At 46.6% G+C, this 18020-nt stretch overlaps 1 protein-coding gene across 1 annotated transcript; it reads right to left on the bottom strand.

Annotated features, from left to right (window-relative positions):
- Nucleotides 1-1027: 1027 nt before the first annotated feature.
- ca7 (carbonic anhydrase VII) lies at nt 1028-15120 on the bottom strand. Its single transcript, XM_043707504.1, has 4 exons — nt 14620-15120; nt 13618-13815; nt 2017-2135; nt 1028-1087 (listed from the first exon to the last, which is right to left on the bottom strand). Exons 1-4 carry the CDS (start codon nt 14657-14659, stop codon nt 1028-1030), a joined length of 417 nt encoding a protein of 138 aa, XP_043563439.1. The 5' UTR covers nt 14660-15120.
- Nucleotides 15121-18020: the final 2900 nt, after the last annotated feature.

Raw genomic sequence — 18020 nt, forward strand, 5'->3', positions numbered from 1 at the left:
AAGTGGTGATTTAATGGAAATGTAGTAGACTCCAAGGACTCTTGACAAGATGGAGGCTTCCTGTTGTGGGAGAGCCTAAACCTCAGGCTGACTGATCAATAACCAGGGGCTGCCCATTGACAAACCGAGATGAGGTGAAACCTACTCTTTCAGAGGGCTGGAACCCTCTTCCCGATAAAGGTGGTGGAGGTAGAATCCCTGAATAATTTTAAAGCCGAGGTGGATAAATTCTTGATAAATGGGAGAGGGGTGAAAGGTTACCAGGGTGCAGACAGAATTGTGAATTCAGGTTACAATCAGATTAGCCATGATCACATTGAACAGCAGGAGGCTCTAGGGGCTGAATGGCCTATTCTTACTACATCTTCGAATGGCACTATTCAGGTAAAATACGTCATGACGAATAAAGTACACGCAACTTCACCCAAAGGTCAAAAAGTGTGGCGCCTGGAAAAACAGTCGGTCAGGCAGCATCCGAGGAGCAGGAGAGTTGACATTTGGGGCATAAACCCTTCCATCAGGAATGTGGAGGGGAGGGAGGTCGTGAGATAAATAGGGGTGTGGGGGGAAGGCGATAGGTAGGTGCAGATCGGAGTGAAGGTGATCGATCGCAGAGGAGGGTGGAGTGAATAGGTGGGATGGAAGGTGGACAAGTAGGACAGGTCAAGAGGGTGGTGCTAGGTTGGAAAGTTGGATCTGGGATGTGGTGGGGGGAGGGAGGGAAGGTGAGGAAACTGGTCAAATCCACACTGATGCCGTGTAGTTGGAAGGTGCCAAGGTGGAAGGTGAGGCATTCTTCCTCCAGGCGTTGGGTGGCTTGGATTCGGTGGTTGAGGAGGCCCAGGACTTGCGTGTCCTTGGGGGAGTGGGAGGGTGCCAATTGAGGTCAGGCCCATATACAGGTACAGGCCAGTACGTTGCACAATGAAAAGTTAGCAGCTTGTGAATTCACCGCTGGGTAACAGATATCCCAGGACACCTCTCAATATTCAATATCTTAATGACCCAGCAAGGATTGGATACTGTGCTATCCCTCACGCGATGTCCTTTTCAATTTAGCCTGTGGTACATCCCATGGTTTAATGACCTGGACCACAGAATTAGGATCGTTAGCACACAAGAGATAGCCACTTAGTCCATTGTTTCTGCACTATATCTCCAAATGACTCAGTGCCTTTCACCTGCCCTTTTCCCCCATTTCATTGTCCCTACCTAAATCAGGGTTGAAAGTTATACAGCTAAGGAGTCACCTTAAATGGTTCTCCCTTCTCAGCCTGACCTGGAATGGAGCTGCTACAGTTAGCCTCAGCACCCCACAGTAACACAAAAGTAAGACCTGGACATCTCTTCCTGAACAATGGCCTCCGAGCCAGGCCGGACCCTGATCAGGGAAATCAGACAAGTACAAGGATGGGAGGCAGGGGGCCATGGGTGTAGGTTCAGGATCTATCAGTACTCACTGTCTCAGTCAGTTCATGAAGGTTGACCCCTAATCTATACCCATGCCCACTACTTTTAGCAGTATGTACTATCTACAAGATGCACTGCAGAAGTTTACCCAAGATCCTCAGACAGCACCTTAAAAATCCATGACTACTTCCACCTGGAAGGACAGGGGCAGCAGATATGTGGGAATACCACCCCCTGCAAGTTTCCCCTCCAAGCCATTCACCATCCTGACTTTGAAATATATCACCGTTCCTTCACTGTTGCTGGGTTAAAATCCTGGAATTCCATCCCTGAAGACATTGTGGGTCTACCTACAGCACATGGACTGCAGCGGTTCCAGAAGGTAGCTCACCCCCACCTTCTCAAGGGGCAACTAGGGACGGGAAATATTTGACCAGCTTTTACATTCTATCAATGACTAAGCAATGGAATTGGAGGAGGTAGCAGTGAGTAACTGGAGTGAGAATCTGAACCCTGGAGATTGTTACTTCTGGGAAAGACCCCATCATCTCATCCCCTCCCCCACCCCCATCCAGGTTTTGATCGGTCAAAGACACTCTTGCTCACCTCACCAGGGTATGACTTGCCATCGACGGTGTGTTCCGATCCCTGACTGCCTCTCCGTCCCCAATGGAAATGGAACTGTTTCAGTTTGTAGGGGTTTTCCAGTGGGCCATCACTTACCACTGCAAAGATCAGGAAGCAGGTGAGGAAAGCCATTCACTAACACACAATAATAATTTGCATTTAGATAGCAGCTTTAACACAGTCAGACAGTTTTTACAGCATGGAACCAGGCCATTCGACCCATCGTGCCCACACCAGTGATCATGCCTCCATCTACTTACTGCCATTTTCCAACACTTAGCCTGTAACCTCATATACTGTGGTGTTTCAGTTATCCATCCAAATGTTATCGAGTTGAAATCAGAGATTAGCATTTACGAGAAAAGGGGGCTTAGATTTGTGAATTTGTTTTGTTTAATGTTCACTTTTAGAGTAAGAAAATAAATTGATGTTATTTTCATTAAATAGTGGAATCTGGGAATTCTCTGTCACTTGTATTTTAACAGAGGCGAGGTGAGCTTTTCTGGATGTTTGGTTTAATTAACAGAAGGGTTCACTGTCGTGTTGTAACAAAGGTCAGTCGCATAAAACACAAGCAGAAGGGATCCATTCGGCTCCTCGAACCTGCTCCTATTCAAGAAGATGATGGCTGATTTGTTTGTCTATCCACAAACCATTAACTCGGTCTCTCTCTGCACAGGTGCTGCCAGACTTGCCGAATTTCTTCAACAGTTTCCATTTGTTTCAGATTTCCAGTATCTGCGGGATTTTGGCTTTATTCATGTCTGACCTGGTTGTGTTTCGGATTCCCCACATTCCCATCAACCCCATCAGCCCCCACCCTGGTCCCCCGGTCTGACAAGAAGCGATCCACTTCTACCCCCATCATGTGAGGCTGAGTGTTCCAGAAATCACACAACTATGACCCCATCCTGTCACCCCGAGAGAAAAATATCCTCATCCCAGAGTAACCCCTAATGTTAAAACAGTGTCCCCAAGTTTTGGGCTGACCCGCAAAATGAAACATCCTTTCCACATCCACCTTACTAAGATCACGGTGTCTTACCCCCTTTGATAGGTCACCCTTCAATCTTCTGAACTCCAGCAGAATCAGGCACTGTCTGCCTAACCTTTCCTCATTAAAGCCCATTCTGGGCACGTTCCTACCAAGGGCTATCTCAGTCTAGTCTGTATCAGAGGTTCCTCTCTTAGCACTGCCTCAGGCGACTGACTGTGTGGAGTTTGCACGTTCTCCCCGTGTCTGCGTGGGTTTCCTCCGGGTGCTCCGGTTTCCTCACACAGTCCAAAGGTGTGCAGGTTAGGGTGGATTGGCCATGCTAAATTTCCCATAGTGTTAGGTAAGGGGTAAATGTAGGGGTCTGGGTGGGTTGCGCTTCGGCGGGTCGGTGTGGACTTGTTGGGCCGAAGGGCCTGTTTCCACACTGTAAGTAATCTAATCTAATCTAATCTAATCTAAATAATCTAATCCACATACCCCACAGCACCCTGCTGTAATTCAAGGGTCATCTAAGGAACAGATCCCTTTATACACTGAGAAAGGACAAACTAAAGGACGAAATAAAGAAAGAATTAAAGAACAAAGAAGTAAATGAAGACCAGAAGATTTCAATCACTCAATAGTCATTAACCCAGGGGCAGTCTTGTGGTGCAGTGGGTAACATTTCCAGGTTCACGTCCTGCTCCAGGATTTGATGACCAGAGAAGGTGGGTTCATGCCCAGGACACTGATCAATGTTCGCAGATGCACCAGAGAAAGCATACTTCCCCGATGCATCACAGCCTGGTTTGGTAACTGCTCTTCCCAAAACCATAGGAAACTACAGAGAGTTGTGAACACAGCCCAGTCCATCAGACAAACCAACCTTCCATCCATTGACTCCGTCTACACTTCCCTCTGCCTCGGGAAGGCAGCCAACTTCAAAGACCCCTCCCATCCCAGTTACACTCTCTTCCACTGGGCAGAATGTATACATGTCCACACAGACTCACAGACAGCTTCTTCCCCGCTGTTATTAGACTTCTGAATGGACCTCTCAAATTTAATGCTGACCTCACACTTGGTGCATCTTCTCTGCAGCCACAACATTGTATTCCTCGCTCTGTTCTATTAACCCTAATGCACTTTGTATGGTACGATCTGTCTGTAGTGAACGCAGAACAAAACCTTTCACTGTACCTCGGTGCATGTGACAATAATCAATCAAATCCAATCTAACTGGTTGGTTACCAGCCTGTAAATGATTCATCCAGGGCAGGCAGTCGAAGCAGCAAAGGGTCCTCGATGTGGGGGTTCCTCCCCTGGCTCCCCCACCCCTCACTGATAGACCAGTGAGTGATCACTTTCTTTGGTAACAGGAGAACAGCAGGTGATGTGACAGCCTCAGACACCAGCAGGAGGCATGTGAACAGAACAGCAACTTTTCTCCTTTCTTTGCTCACGAGATATCCAATCAGCTCTCTTTCCATGAAGCTGCCCATTGATTGAAGACCTGTCAGAGCAGTAACGCGAACACAGATGAAGAACAGAAGATTCCATCTGCCTTACTAAGCTTCCAGACTGAGAGGGAGTCACACTGGCTGGGATTCACTCAACCTGGAGTAGGTACAGTACAGATTGTCAGAACGACACCGGTACCTAAAGGATTAAGTTAAAAGGGAATACATACCCACCAGAATGGTAGAGCTGGTTTGAGGGTCAAATGGCCTCATTGTTTTCTTCAACGTGGTAGCAAAGGAGGAAAAGAATCAGTCAGGATGGATGTCCCTCCTCTGATGAAACAGGTAGGAGTGGGTCACCCTGAATAATTTATGTACATCAAATGCCAAGTTGGCAGAAGTTACATCGCAGTAATTTGATTCACCTACAATCCTCATGGCTGCTGGTAAAATTAACCACTGAAGGCCCTGTCAAAGGTTTCCTAATACACCACAAACACTCACATTTACAGTATGCTCATGTCGCATTCAACAACTGCCTTTTACAACATGTCTTTACCAAATGTTAAAAATCACACAACACCAGGTTATAGTCCAACAGGTTTATTTGGAAGCACTAGCTTTCGGAGCGACTCTCCATCAGCTAGCAACCTGCAAGAGGGAAAGTGGGCAGAGGAAGCAGGAGAGGGTCAGGAAGGGAATCCCTGAGTTCGGATCCCAGGTAGGGTGGGAATCCTGGGATCCCCAGAGCTTGGGGCCCAGGCAGAGAGAAGGAATCCCTGAGTTCGGATCCCAGGTAGGGTGGGAATCCCCAAGGCTCAGGCAGCCAAAGGCACAGCCCCCTCTGCTGCAGCGATTCATATGATACGCAGGAGGCCAGAGTAAAGTGCACAGAGCGTGTGGGCCTGGAAGAAACTCTCGAGACGGGGAGGTGAGACACTGGGGATAGGTTTAGAAACCAAGGGTGAGGATCTTTTAAAGACAGATGCCTCGTTGAACCAGTGGTAAGACAGGGAGTTGTGGAGTGAAGACTGACTGGAACTTGGTGCAAGTTAGCACTCAGACAGGAGGAGATTTGCAGAGATAAGGGGCAGATGGCACCTGTTTCTCCTTAAAGCTGAGTGCCCTCCACTCCAATACAGTGAGGGGACTGACTGGTCCAATGCGTGCCCACTCACTATGCTGCGGTGTGGAGGCATGAGGTGGTTGCTGAGCTGTGTGGGGTGGCACTCCTCCTGCTGTCTGCACTTAGAGACCTGGCAGAGACCCTGGAGGAGCTGTCACATTCACAGACGGTCCTTTCCCCAGCTGGGCGGTCTCGTGTCAGAGATCTCGGGTGCCCACGGTCGGTGGGGGGGTTGGGATGCTGCAACTTATTCAGGGAGAGCTTACAGCCATCTCTGAAGTATTTCCTGTGCTCTCCTGCTAACTGCTTACCGTAACGATGCTCTGAGTGGGAGGCATGTTCTCCCCTTCATGTCAGCTCTGACAAAGAGTCATCTAGACTCGAAACGTTAACTCGCTCTCTCCATGGATACTGCCTCATCCACTGTGATCTCCAGCATTTGTTGTTTTCAGTTCAGATTCAGTGGAGTTTATTTTTGATTGGAGGAGGGAGATTGTTCCCTCTAGTTGGGCAGTCATTGATAAGGGGACAGGAATTTTAAAATGACCCTGAGAAAGTGACAAGAGTCTTTGGCAGAAATATCTTTCTGCAACCTCCTGGGGAATGGGTTACTTTGGCACAGGAAGAGGCCCTTGTATTCTATCTTTGAATCAAACATAGAAAGTAGGCCATTCTGCCCCTCAAGCCTGCTCTATCACTCAGTATGATGAAGCTGATCAGCAACAGTCCCCTTTCCCACTTTCTCATCATATCCTTTGATCCCTTTAGCTCCAAGAACTACACCTCACTCCTTCATGGCTGTGGTAAAGTGGGATTAGAATAAAGCTTTGACAGAGCCAGCAAAGACATGATGGGCAGAATGGACTGGAAGCTCCTTCAGCTTCCCCATTGTGGATGCTTGTTTCCCACAAAGCAGGCAAACCTTAGCCCCTCAACCATGGGAACGGAGGGGGTGGTGTGTGTGTGTGTGTGTGTGTGTGTGTGTGTGTGTGTGTGTGTGTGTGTGTGTGTGTCAGGGCAGATCCTTTCAGGAATCTGTACAGATCAGAGCCATCATTCATTCTCACATCGATCAACAAAACAGAGACAAGACGTTGGAATTCCATGTTGGTTTTGAAATTCAAACAGAACAAACAAGCTGCTTCACATCTAACCCTTTGAGGCTCTAACTACCTGCCAATATCAATCTATCAAATTAAATTCAATCCACTCCTGACTACCTCTGTCCCTCTCCCAGTAATTCAATTCCAAGGTACAGTTTTTTTTCTCCAGTACTCAGCCACTGGTTAGCTGACACTTGTAAAGCAAGGATTAGCTGGCTATTTGGCAATGGCCAGCATTACAGTTCTATTCTTCCTTGGTTTTTCTTCCAACTGGGTCACGGAGCCTTATTGAAGGGATTTGGTGAATAGTCATCCCTGGAGATGGGAACTAGTTAAACACTAAAGTTGTACAATTCCAAGCCTCTTAGCATAATCTCTTTTTTCTCCAGAAAGGACTAATGTTTAAGCAAAGCTACAACACGAGTATGGACTGACTCGGTGCATGGAATTGGGTATCTCCCGGTAACACTGGGATCCAGGTTATGGGATTGTCATTCAGAAAGCAACCTCCCACCATTACCCAGTGTTGTTCCAGGAGATGTATTTGTTCAACATATCACGTCATTGATTGACACTATGATCTTTTGCCATAATTCTGTGTCCTGTGATCCTACTCCACAACCACCTGACGAAGGAGCAGCGCTCTGAAAGCTAGTGCTTCCAAATAAACCTGTTGGACTATAACCTGGTGTTGTGTGATTTTTAACTTTGTACACCCCAGTCCAACACCAGCTCCTCCCACATCATGGGTTCCAGGATATGGCAACCCTCCTGGATTAGTCTGGAGTTCCCTGGAATTGAAGATTAAATCACCAAAACACTACAGTGAGCTGGAACCCAGGAGGGAACTCAAATAGGGAAATATAAAAGATCAGGATGTTTTCGATGAATTACTGTTTACTGTCGAGGCAGGTACAGGAATAATTCACACCTCTCAGTGAAACAGTCTGACGGACACCTTGCTTTTCTATTGGCGATGTAGGCTGAGAATTGACATGTCAGGCAGCCAATGGCAGGTGAGTTGGGGGGGGGGGGGGGGGTAGGAGGTGACATGGTCCATACCTGGTTTCAGCTCCACACCCACAGCCCCACCTGTAGCTTCCACTCAACGTTAGCCCTGCTGCCCTGATCATGTCAGCATGTCCTTAATGGTACCCCTCAACAGTGACACCCTCCCCACATCACCAAAACATTCCCAACAGTGCTGCACTCCCTCAGTCCTGCCTCAAACCTTCACTCTGCCCCCTCTGACAGCGTGGCACCCCATCAGTACTGCCCCCTCTGATGGTGTAGCACCCCATCAGTACTGCCCCCTCTGATGGTGTGGCACCCCATCAATACCACACCCTCTGACAGCGTGGCACCCCTTCAGCACCGCCCCCCTCTGACAGCATGGCACCCCATCAGCGCCGCCCCCTCTGACAGTGTGACACCCCCTCAGCACCACCGTCTCTGACAGTCTTGCACTCCCTCAGATAAAGCAAAAAAATGTGGGCGCTGGAAATCTGAAACAAAAGCAGAACGTGTTGGAGAAACTCAACAGGTCCGGCAGCGTCTGTGGGGAGAGAAACATTTGACGTTTTGAGTCCAATGTCCTTTGTTCAGATCTGGGTGGGAAACGGTCTTGCTGTTTTCTCCTCACAATGCTGAGGTTCTGCACCTATTTCTGTGTTTCTCTGTAACACTCCCTCAGTACTTACAGCTCCCTATTTCTGGGATTAACAGCCGAGATTAATCATGCAAGTCTACAGAGTGGGACTTGACCCAGGTCTTGCTGACTCACAGATGTATTACCAACTGAGCTACAGCTGTGGTGTGTTGGAATTATTTTCTGCTCAAGTAGAGTCTATCGCTGCTTTCGGACTAGTTTATTGGGTTCAGTAAAGTCATAAAGAAAGAAGAATGCAAAGTCCTTCGCTTGCTCTGACTCAGTGATAACCCATGGCTTAATTCCTGTAATTTTCCTCAATTTCTAACATGGAGGTTTTATTTGGCTTAAGGTAAGAGAGGGATTAAAGCCCAAACCAAGAGACCGGAAGGATGTCAGACCTCCCAGTTCACGTCACCCGAAACCTTTCATTAAACTCGAGTCGAGTAACTACAGCATGAGAAACTGGTTGTTAGAGTGGTTTCTGATTATCTGGGAGTGCGTGTCTGCTGTTATTTTCCCCACCTCCTCCCTTCACCAAAAACAGTTGATTAAAGCAGCAAAAGGCGAAAAAAGCAGCTGACGGGGCAACATGATGGAACACCAGAATTGGAGTCAGGTCTCCCACTCACTGACAGCAGTGCACTGTACACTGTCTAGCAGATACACTGCAAAAATCACCAAGGCTCCTTGAACAGCACCTTCCAAATCCGTGACCTCTACCAGCCAGAAGGACAAATGCCGCAGGGGAATTACAGCCATCACGTTCAATGTGATTGCAGTTTGCAAATCTTAGATTCACATTTATAGCTCGTTTAGCAAGAAAGCCATCCTCCGTGTCAGTTATGGCCTTGACTCTGTAATATATCATGCTGCGTTTCTGAATGAATAATTAACTGGCAAAAGATTGCAAGAAATGATTTGACCCTTTCAGCACCACATTCTGCATCCTGCACCGATCAAATTCCAAGACTAGCAAATTCACCAACATTTTATGTCAAATTGATGTGGAGTTAGATACATTTCAGTCTGAAATTATTTTGATTCAACATCATTTTATCTCCTGTACATCTCTCAGGTACTTGAGGTAACAGAACCTAGTTCCAGCTGATAAGGAGTGCTGCATGGAGACTAAAAAGGGTTAAAGGTCCCATTGATGAGTCTGGTAGAGCACAGAAGATAAAAGCATGAACTATTTGAACTGTTTAAAATCATTAAAAGGAGAGAGAGAGAGAAAATCAGGGAGTGTTACTTCAAGCAATCTAAAACTCTCCCCCTGAAAAGGTTGCTGATGCTAGGGGTGTTAATTGAAAATTCCCGAATGCAGATCTTTGAGAGACGGGGTTTATCAATGGATTGTGGAATCATGAAACAATCAGCCATGATCTAATTGTATGACAGAACAGGCTCATGGGAATGAATGGCCTCCTGCAGTTACTAAACAATGAAATGGAGTAGCAAGGTGGGGATAGGGAGAAACAGCATGGATGGGGGAGATGAAGATAGCGAGAGAGAAGAAACAGTGCGAATTAACTTGTGTTTGACAGCAAAGCTTACCACTCTATAATAAAAACAGGCCTTACCATTTGATGCTCATTGAAAATGATTTTCTTTTAAATATGCAGTAAAGCAGAATTTGTGTGTGTGTGTTTAGTCAGAACCTTAGCACTGTGGACCTTCTCCTCAGAGTGTCATATAAATATGTGAACGTATTAATTGGGAGTAGTAGGCCATTTTGCCCACCAAGTCTGCTCCCTCATTCATGAAGGTTGTGGCTCTTAATCTATATCCCTGCCTCCCCCGATAGCTTTTCAATCCTCAGTCAGAGAAAGGAGGGATATGTAAGTACAGGATGTGGGTTATGATGGTAGGCTAACCCTAGTTGATCTCCTCACTGACTGTTTCCAGTAAATCCTGTTTGTTTTTCAGATATCCAGCACTTTGTGGTCATTTGTCTTCAGCTTGACAGAGACACTGCTTCTTTATGCCTGTGTCTGATCACTTTCTGCCATACCTCATCATTTCTCAAAATCAATTAAGCACTTTCTGAAGTATAGTCGCTATTGTAATGTAGGACGTCTAGCAGCCAGTTTACACACAGTACATCTCCACAAGCTAAAACCATGTACAGAGACAATATTATTAGTTATTAGGAAAGTGAGTAACATATGTCTTTGTTGCATGGTGACTGCAGTAGAAGGGAAAGGAAACCTTGCTTCCGTTGTTCCGGGCTTTGGTGAGACCCAGATTTACAGTTGTGTCCCGTATATTTAAGGAAGGATATGCGTGCACTGGAGAGTTCAGCCAGGGTTGATGAGATAAGTTCTTGGGATGAAAGCGTTGTTCAATGATGAGTAAATTGGGTTCATTTTTCTGAAGTTTAGGTGAATGAGAAGTGATCTCATTGAAACAAGATTCTGAAGAGAAGCAGAATTTGCTGGAGAAACTCAGCAGGCAACATCTGTGGAGACAGAAACAGAGTTAACATTTCAGGTCCAGTGACCCTTCCTCAGTACAAGAAAAGTCACAGCAGACTAGAAACATTAACTCTGTTCCTCCCTCCACAGATGCTGCCAGACCTACTGAGTTTCCCCAGCAATTTCTATTTCAGTTTCAGATTTCCAGCTCTTTGCTTTTTGTTTAAGATTCTGAAGGGGTTTAAGGGGGTAAACACAGAGGTAGTTTCCCCTCGGACTGGGGATCCTGAAGCACAGTGGTGCAGCCTTAGGATTAAACAGGTATCATTCAGGACTGATTTCTGAAGAAGAGTCCCCGATCCGAAAAGTTAACTTTGATTTCTCTCCACAGATGCTGACGGACCTGCTGAGCTTTTCCAGCAATTTCCTGATTTTGTTTCATTCAGGACTGAGCTGAGGGGAGAGCTCCTCACCCAGCGCTGTGTCTCTCTAGAATTCTCAGTCCTAGAGGGGTGTGTATGATCCATCGTTGTGTACATGTAAGGCTGTGATCGACAGACCTTTGTTCTCTTGGGGAATCAAGGGATGTGAGGAGCAGGCAGGAAAGTGACATTGAGGCCAATATCAGCAATGATTGTGTTGAATGATGGAGCAGGCTCAGGGAGCAGAATGGCCTACTCCTGCTCCTATTTCCTTAACAACAATGAGATGAATTACTAATGGATTCTTTTTCACCTTGGGATTGGGTGAGTGATTAATATTGGGAAGTAAACTGCGGAGGACTCCCCTAAAGTGAGGACACAAATGCATTTTGGTGTCGCCAAAGCCCTGAGCAATGGTAGCAAGATTTCCTTGCCCTTCTACTGCAGTCACCTTGCAATAAAGACACATGTCACTCACTTTCCTAATATTATTGTCTCTTTGCAGTAGATTGTTTTTAGCTTGTGGAGGTGCACTGCAATGGTGCTGTGGAATTTTAACGCTCACCAACCCTAGGCTGATCGAACATCTCAAAGCTGAAGCCTGCAGCCGTGACAGTGTAGCCTTCCCTCAGTACTGCACACAGATTGTGTGCTCAACTGTGTGTGTGTGTAAATTGGAACCTAGACCTTACCGATACAGAAACGCTCCAGCAAAGGATATTGCCAGGGTTGGAGGATTTGAGCTATAGGGAGAGGCTGAATAGGTTGGGTCTGTTTTCCCTGGAGCGTCAAAGACTGAGGGGTGACCTCATAGAGGTTTATAAAATCATGAGGGACATGGATAGGATAAATAGACAAAGTCTTTTCCCTGGGCTGGGGAGTCCAGAACTAGAGGGCATAGGCTTAGGGTGAGAGGGGAAAGATATTAAAGAGACCTAAGGGGCAACTTTTTCACACAGAGGGTGGTACGTGTATGGAATGAGCTGCCAGAGGAAATGGTGGAGGCTGGTACAATTTCAACATTTAAAAGTTATTTGGATGGGTTTATGAATAGGAAATGTTTAGAGGGATATGGGCCGGGTGCTGGCAAAGGAGACTGGATTAGGTTGGGATATCTGGTCGGCGTGGACGGGTTGGACCAAAGGATCTGATTCCATGCTGTACGTCTCTATGACTGGACACATTGACAAAGACTGGACCAACATCTTAAATGTTTGAACTTTCAATCTGACACCCCATGCAGTCTTTAGCATTCTGCTTATTTCTATTGGTTTATACCAATGAAGCATTATTCCTACCACTGCAATATTCTTTTCCATTGGATAGTGCAGGGAATATAACCCAGGCTGGCACTTCTAGTGCAGTACTGAGGTGGTGCTGCTCTGTCAGAGGAACCATCTTTCAGGTCGGACATTAGACTAATGCCCTGTCTGCCCTGGATGCAATACACCCTGTGACACTATGTTGAAGAGGAATGGAGGTGGGGGATAGCTATTCATTGTCATCTGGTCGATGTAAATCCCTAATCATTAACACCAAACAAAATAATCTGGCCATCAGCATAGAGCTGCTTTTGGGATCTTTCTTTGCATAACTTGGGTGCTGCATTCCCTACAGTATACGTGACTACACTTTAAAAAAGTATTGCTCTGGGATGTGCAGAGGTAACACACATTACACTGAGGGCTACTTCCCTTTTCCAGCATCAGAAAGGGACTTAAACGTGGGGATGGATGGGGCTGTTTCACTGGGAGTCAGCCCAATCTGCTGCCTGCTCCCCTGCCCCTGCCCACTTTGCAGGGCTCCCAAGTGAATGAATGTCATAGCAGGAGGTTTGTCAGAGATACAGAGGGAGCTTCACACCAAGTGTTGGTGGGATACAGATGATGTTAGTCTATGATGCCGACATAACTAAAAACTGAAACCAAGCAGGTTAACTGTGGGTCATTCCAGTTCTCTACAACATTTCATGAACAGTCTACACATATTACTCATTGCCGAGGAGCTAAACTACAGGGAGATTTTGATCTTAACCTCATCTGGTTGGTGAACAGATCACATAACACTCCTTCAAACAGAACACGCGAACTTCCTCTATGTGACGGCCGATATTGACACCTTGCACACACACAAACAAATTCCCTGGTTATTATCAGGTTGCTCGTGGGATCTTGCTTTGTGCACATTGACAATTGCATGTCTTACATTGAGACAGCAAACACAATGTAAAAACAGGTCATTGTCAAACACTTTGCAAGGTGCTGAGGTGCTGAGTTCATTCTGGTGCTTTCAACTCACTTTCCCCACCAACACCTTAAATCCCCCCCTGCCCCCTCTCCCCCCTCTCCCCATGCCCCACTCCCCACCCGCTTCTCTCCCACCCATCAAACACCCTTGCCCTGCCTTCCCCCACCTCCATGCTTCTTACCTGTCTTATCATCACAGTCCTCAAACTCCACCATGACGGAGTGACCATTGTTATAGATGGACAGCGAGGTACAGGCACTGTAGGATATGGAGATGGGTGTAAGGCTGGCATCATAAACAGCCTGAGCGGGCACAATGTCAATGGGTGACTGCCGGTCCCCCTGTGCGAACGGGAACTGCTTGTGCCAGTTTGAGGGGCCTGTAAGAGAAAACAGAATTCACAATACAGTGGCTCAGAGAGGCCATTCACTCCATTGAGTTGGTGCTGGCTCTCAGAAAGCACTCGCCCTTCCATCCGGCTCTCCTTCCCCTAAAGCCCTTCTGGTTTCTTTACCCAGTGTATCCTTTAGCTTGTTTCTGCTATCTGAGTTTGGTGAATTCAAAAGCTATTTTAGTCACACTGGGGTAAGGACTGTGCCTAAATCCCATTCAAAGCATTACCTAGACAGGTACAGACCAGGGTTGCTGCAATACCTCTTACCTCAGAGACCTGCACACCTTCTCTTCCATTTGCCAGTTCTCTAATTCCTTTTTGAGAGTTCCTACTGAATCTGCTCCCACCGGCCTTGCAGGCAGTGCCCAACAACTTGGAGGACTCAGCAAAATCTCACCTTCCCCCACATTTATAACCCCCCTCCTCACCCGCCACGTTTACAAATCCCCCCCTCAGTGATCTCTGTCCAGACTCACTGCAGAACAGTAAGCTGGAGCTAAGAGGGAGTTTATGCCCAGAATTACAAACAATTAAAACTACCTGATAAAACTTGCAATACCCTGATTCCAATACTAGGACCTCGGAGGGATCAATGTTAGATTCTCCGAATTATTTGCCTTTTGACAAGTTCAGAAGGAGTAGAGGTTTTGTTTTGATAATGAATCACACATTAACTGTACATACAGCCATCACATAAACGATGCCCCTTTCCGTTTAGCGACTGCAGCTACCTACTCTTTCACAAAGTACTGAGAAATCCGAATTCCAGTGAAAGGATTGAATGCCTACCGTTATCATCCCCGTAGCCCCAGCAGTGCTGTCCATTCATGATGAGAGGGCAGGGGCGCTGATGGATTGAAACGCTGGAGTCAGAGCGCCCTTCCCTCAGTTCTGCCTGTCTCTCACCTGCCCGTTCATGGGTTGGTGTTGTTGTTGTTGTTTTGGAGGTGGCGCCAGGCAGTGGGAGAGAGAGAGAAGGCGGTGGGAGTATCAGCAGGCTTTATATCCCGGGAATGTGAAGGTGTGAGGTGAACAGTAGAGAGCTCAGCAGCGCCGCACAACGATGCTGCAGGATCAACTCCTACTGCTGCTGCAAGTGAATCCCAGATCTTACAGCTATAACACCACTTCCTCAATCACTCCCCTCCCTCTAGCTCCGGGAGGGGGACCAAACACAGCAGTACGCATCTTCAATCAATCCGTTTGCACAACTTCCAGTTTCAACAGTCAGAGAAAATGAAATAAAATGCTCCTTAGCTCGCTTGTGACAAAACCTCTCTACGCAGTCAGATTTTCTGTCCAAAAATACTGCTGAAGGTAAAAAGAAACACAGCGGTAAAATAAACATGTCAACTGTACCTCTCTGTAACTCAGAGCAGCTAGAACTGAGCTCCCTGTACAAACACCAGCTTGCAGTTAGCTCTGTCTATATCACGGTACATTTTTCTTTGTGTCAAGCAGGCATAAGCGTTTTTTTTATACTTTCTAATTGAGGAGATGGGAATTGAACCTGGCCTCCTACCTGACAGATAGGGACACTGCCACTGCACCGCAAGAGCTCTCGTGTTTTCCTTTATCTTTCATCAATTACCAAAATATGCTCCTTAACTAACACTCTAACTACCCACCAGTAAAATGCACATTCCTCCCCAGCCCTTGCGTTCTTTTTAGCTGGGGTATCGAATAGGAAACAGCTTCTGGTTTCATATTTAGTCATCGAAGCATGGAGAAAACAGCAGTGTTTTTTTGGAAAGAGAGAGGCTGCAGTTAATAACCCCTTCATTGCCAGTACTGCAAGAAGTCTGTCCTTTAAAATGTCAGGAAGCCTACAGGACAAATGCACAATATTCCCCCAGGTGATGACCAACAGGAAGCTCTGGTGAACATTCCTGAGAGGCCTGTGATTCTTGCCCAGCGCCACTTCCCCTTGAACTTGAATGGCTATCTAGGCCATTTGAGGGGGCAGGTAAGAGTCAACCACATCTCTGTGGGCCTGGAGTAACATGTAGACCAGACCAGGAAAAGACAACAGTTTCCTGCCATAAAGGACGTTGGTGAACTTTACAATTAAAATCAACGACCCCTCCCAGCCTGGTTTTAATCCCTTCCACCCTGTTCCATCAGACAGAAGATACAACGGTTTAAACACACGTACCACCAGGTTCAGGAACAGCTTCTTACCCGCTGTTATTGGACTGCTCAATGGACCTCTCAGAGTTCAAATTTAATGTCGATCTTGCTGTCTATGCACCTTCTCTGCAGCTGTACTCCTCGCTCTGTTCTATTACCCTAATGCACTCTGTACTGTATGATCTGCCTGTACTGTACGCAAAACAAAACTTTTTGCTGTACTTCAGAACATGTGACAATAATAAATCAAATCAGCAATAGCTTCATGGGCACAATTACTGAGACTAATTTTCAATTAGATGAATTTAAATTGCACCAGTTGCTCTGTGGGAATTGGAGCCATATCCATGGAGGATTACTAGCCCAGTGATAGCACCATAGAACATTACAGTGCAGTACAGGCCCTTCGGCCCTTGATGTTGCACTGACCTGTCATACCAATCTGAAGCCCATCTAACCTACACTATTCTATCTCCCCTGTCAGCCAAACTCTGAGGGGTTTGGTACTGGGGTTCCTCAGGGCTCACCATCAGGATTCTGGCTTTTCTTTGTAACCGGGATTTGGGTAATCTGCTTTCAACATTCACAGATGACAAGAAACTTGAGAGCATTGTAAATGATGATGAGGAAAGAGGACAAGCTGATGGAATGGGTGGTCACATGGCAGCTGAAGTATAATGTAGAAAATCTGAGCTTAAGAAATAAGAACAGGAGTAGGCCATTTGGCCCGTTGAGCCTGCTCCTACATTCAATATGATCCTGGCTGAACTTGGGCTTCAATGCACTTTCCCTCCACTCCACTCTCCCACCCCCCCAATATCCCCCAATTCCCAAGTGATTAAAAATCTATCTGCCTGCACCTTAAATCTATTCAAAACATGGTGCTCTCACTGTCCTCTGAACTAAAAACATTGACAACTTAAAAGAAAACCCACTGGTGAGGTGATGTTTAGGAAAATACAAAGACGTTTTCTAAGAAATTATGTCATAGGCAAGAAAAGAGTTGGACACATTAGGGACCAAAGTGGCAATCTGTCAGATGAGCTGGAAGATGTAGCTGAGATCTTAAATGAGTGCTTCGGATCTGTATTCACAATCAAGAAGGACCATGTAGGTGTAGGAATCAGGGAGACAGATGAGGTATACCCAAATGAATTAGTGTCAAGAGGAAGGGCCTATTAGCAGTTTTTAGAATAGAATCCCTACAGTGTGGAAACAGGCTCTTTGACCCAATAGGTCCACACCAGCCGTCTGAAGAGTATCCCACCCAAACCTATTCCCCTACATTTACCCTAACTAACACATCCCTGAACACTATGGAGAATTTAGCATGGCTAATTCACTCTAACCTGCACATCTTTGGATTGTGGGAGGAAACCACACAGACATAGGGAGAAAGTGCAAACTCCACACAGACAATCACCCGAGGCTGGAATCAAACCCGTGTCCCTGGGCGCTGTGAGGCAGCAGTGCCAACCACTGAGCCACATGCCATTACAGCTTAGAAGTACAATACTCCCCAGGCCCAGATAAGATGTCACAAGGGAGGAGATTGTACGGGTTTTGACATTAATTTTCAAATCCCCTCTGGCCACAGTAGTGGGGAAAATACTGAGGGACAGAATTAATCTCCGTTGCTGTGGTTCTGTTCGCCGAGCTGGAAGTTTTTGTTGCAAACATTTCGTCCCCTGGCCAGGCGACATCATCAGTGCTTGGGAGCCTCCTGCGAAGCGCTTCTTTGATGTTTCCTCCGGTGTTTATAGTGGTCTGTCCCTGCCGCTTCCGGTTGTCAGTTTCAGCTGTCCGCTGTAGTGGTTGGTATATTGGGTCCAGGTCGATGTGTTTGTTGATGGAGTTTGTGGATGAACTCTCAGGGGAATGTAGCATGAGCAGCCAAGTTTCTGGTACCGAGACTGACTCTAATGAAACAAGGGGTATGTTGTGGTTCTGTTCGCCGAGCTGGAAGTTTTTGTTGCAAACGTTTCGTCCCCTGGCTAGGCGACAGCATCAGTGCTTGGGAGCCTCCTGCGAAGCGCTTCATTGATGTTTCCTCCGGTGTT

Source organism: Chiloscyllium plagiosum, chromosome 17 (assembly GCF_004010195.1).
Source record: "Chiloscyllium plagiosum isolate BGI_BamShark_2017 chromosome 17, ASM401019v2, whole genome shotgun sequence".
Taxonomy (NCBI): Eukaryota; Metazoa; Chordata; class Chondrichthyes; order Orectolobiformes; family Hemiscylliidae; genus Chiloscyllium; species Chiloscyllium plagiosum.

Excerpts from the sequence above, each read along its gene's own strand:
- ca7 (XM_043707504.1), bottom strand. The coding sequence starts at position 14,659 with ATGAATGGACAGCACTGCTGGGGCTACGGGGATGATAACG. Across the intron at positions 2,136-13,617 it reads GGACTGTGATGATAAGACAG|TGGTAAGTGATGGCCCACTG; the intron begins GTAAGAAGCATG and ends TGATCTTTGCAG. Across the intron at positions 1,088-2,016 it reads GCAAGTCATACCCTGGTGAG|GTCATTAAACCATGGGATGT; the intron begins GTGAGCAAGAGT and ends TCTGTGGTCCAG.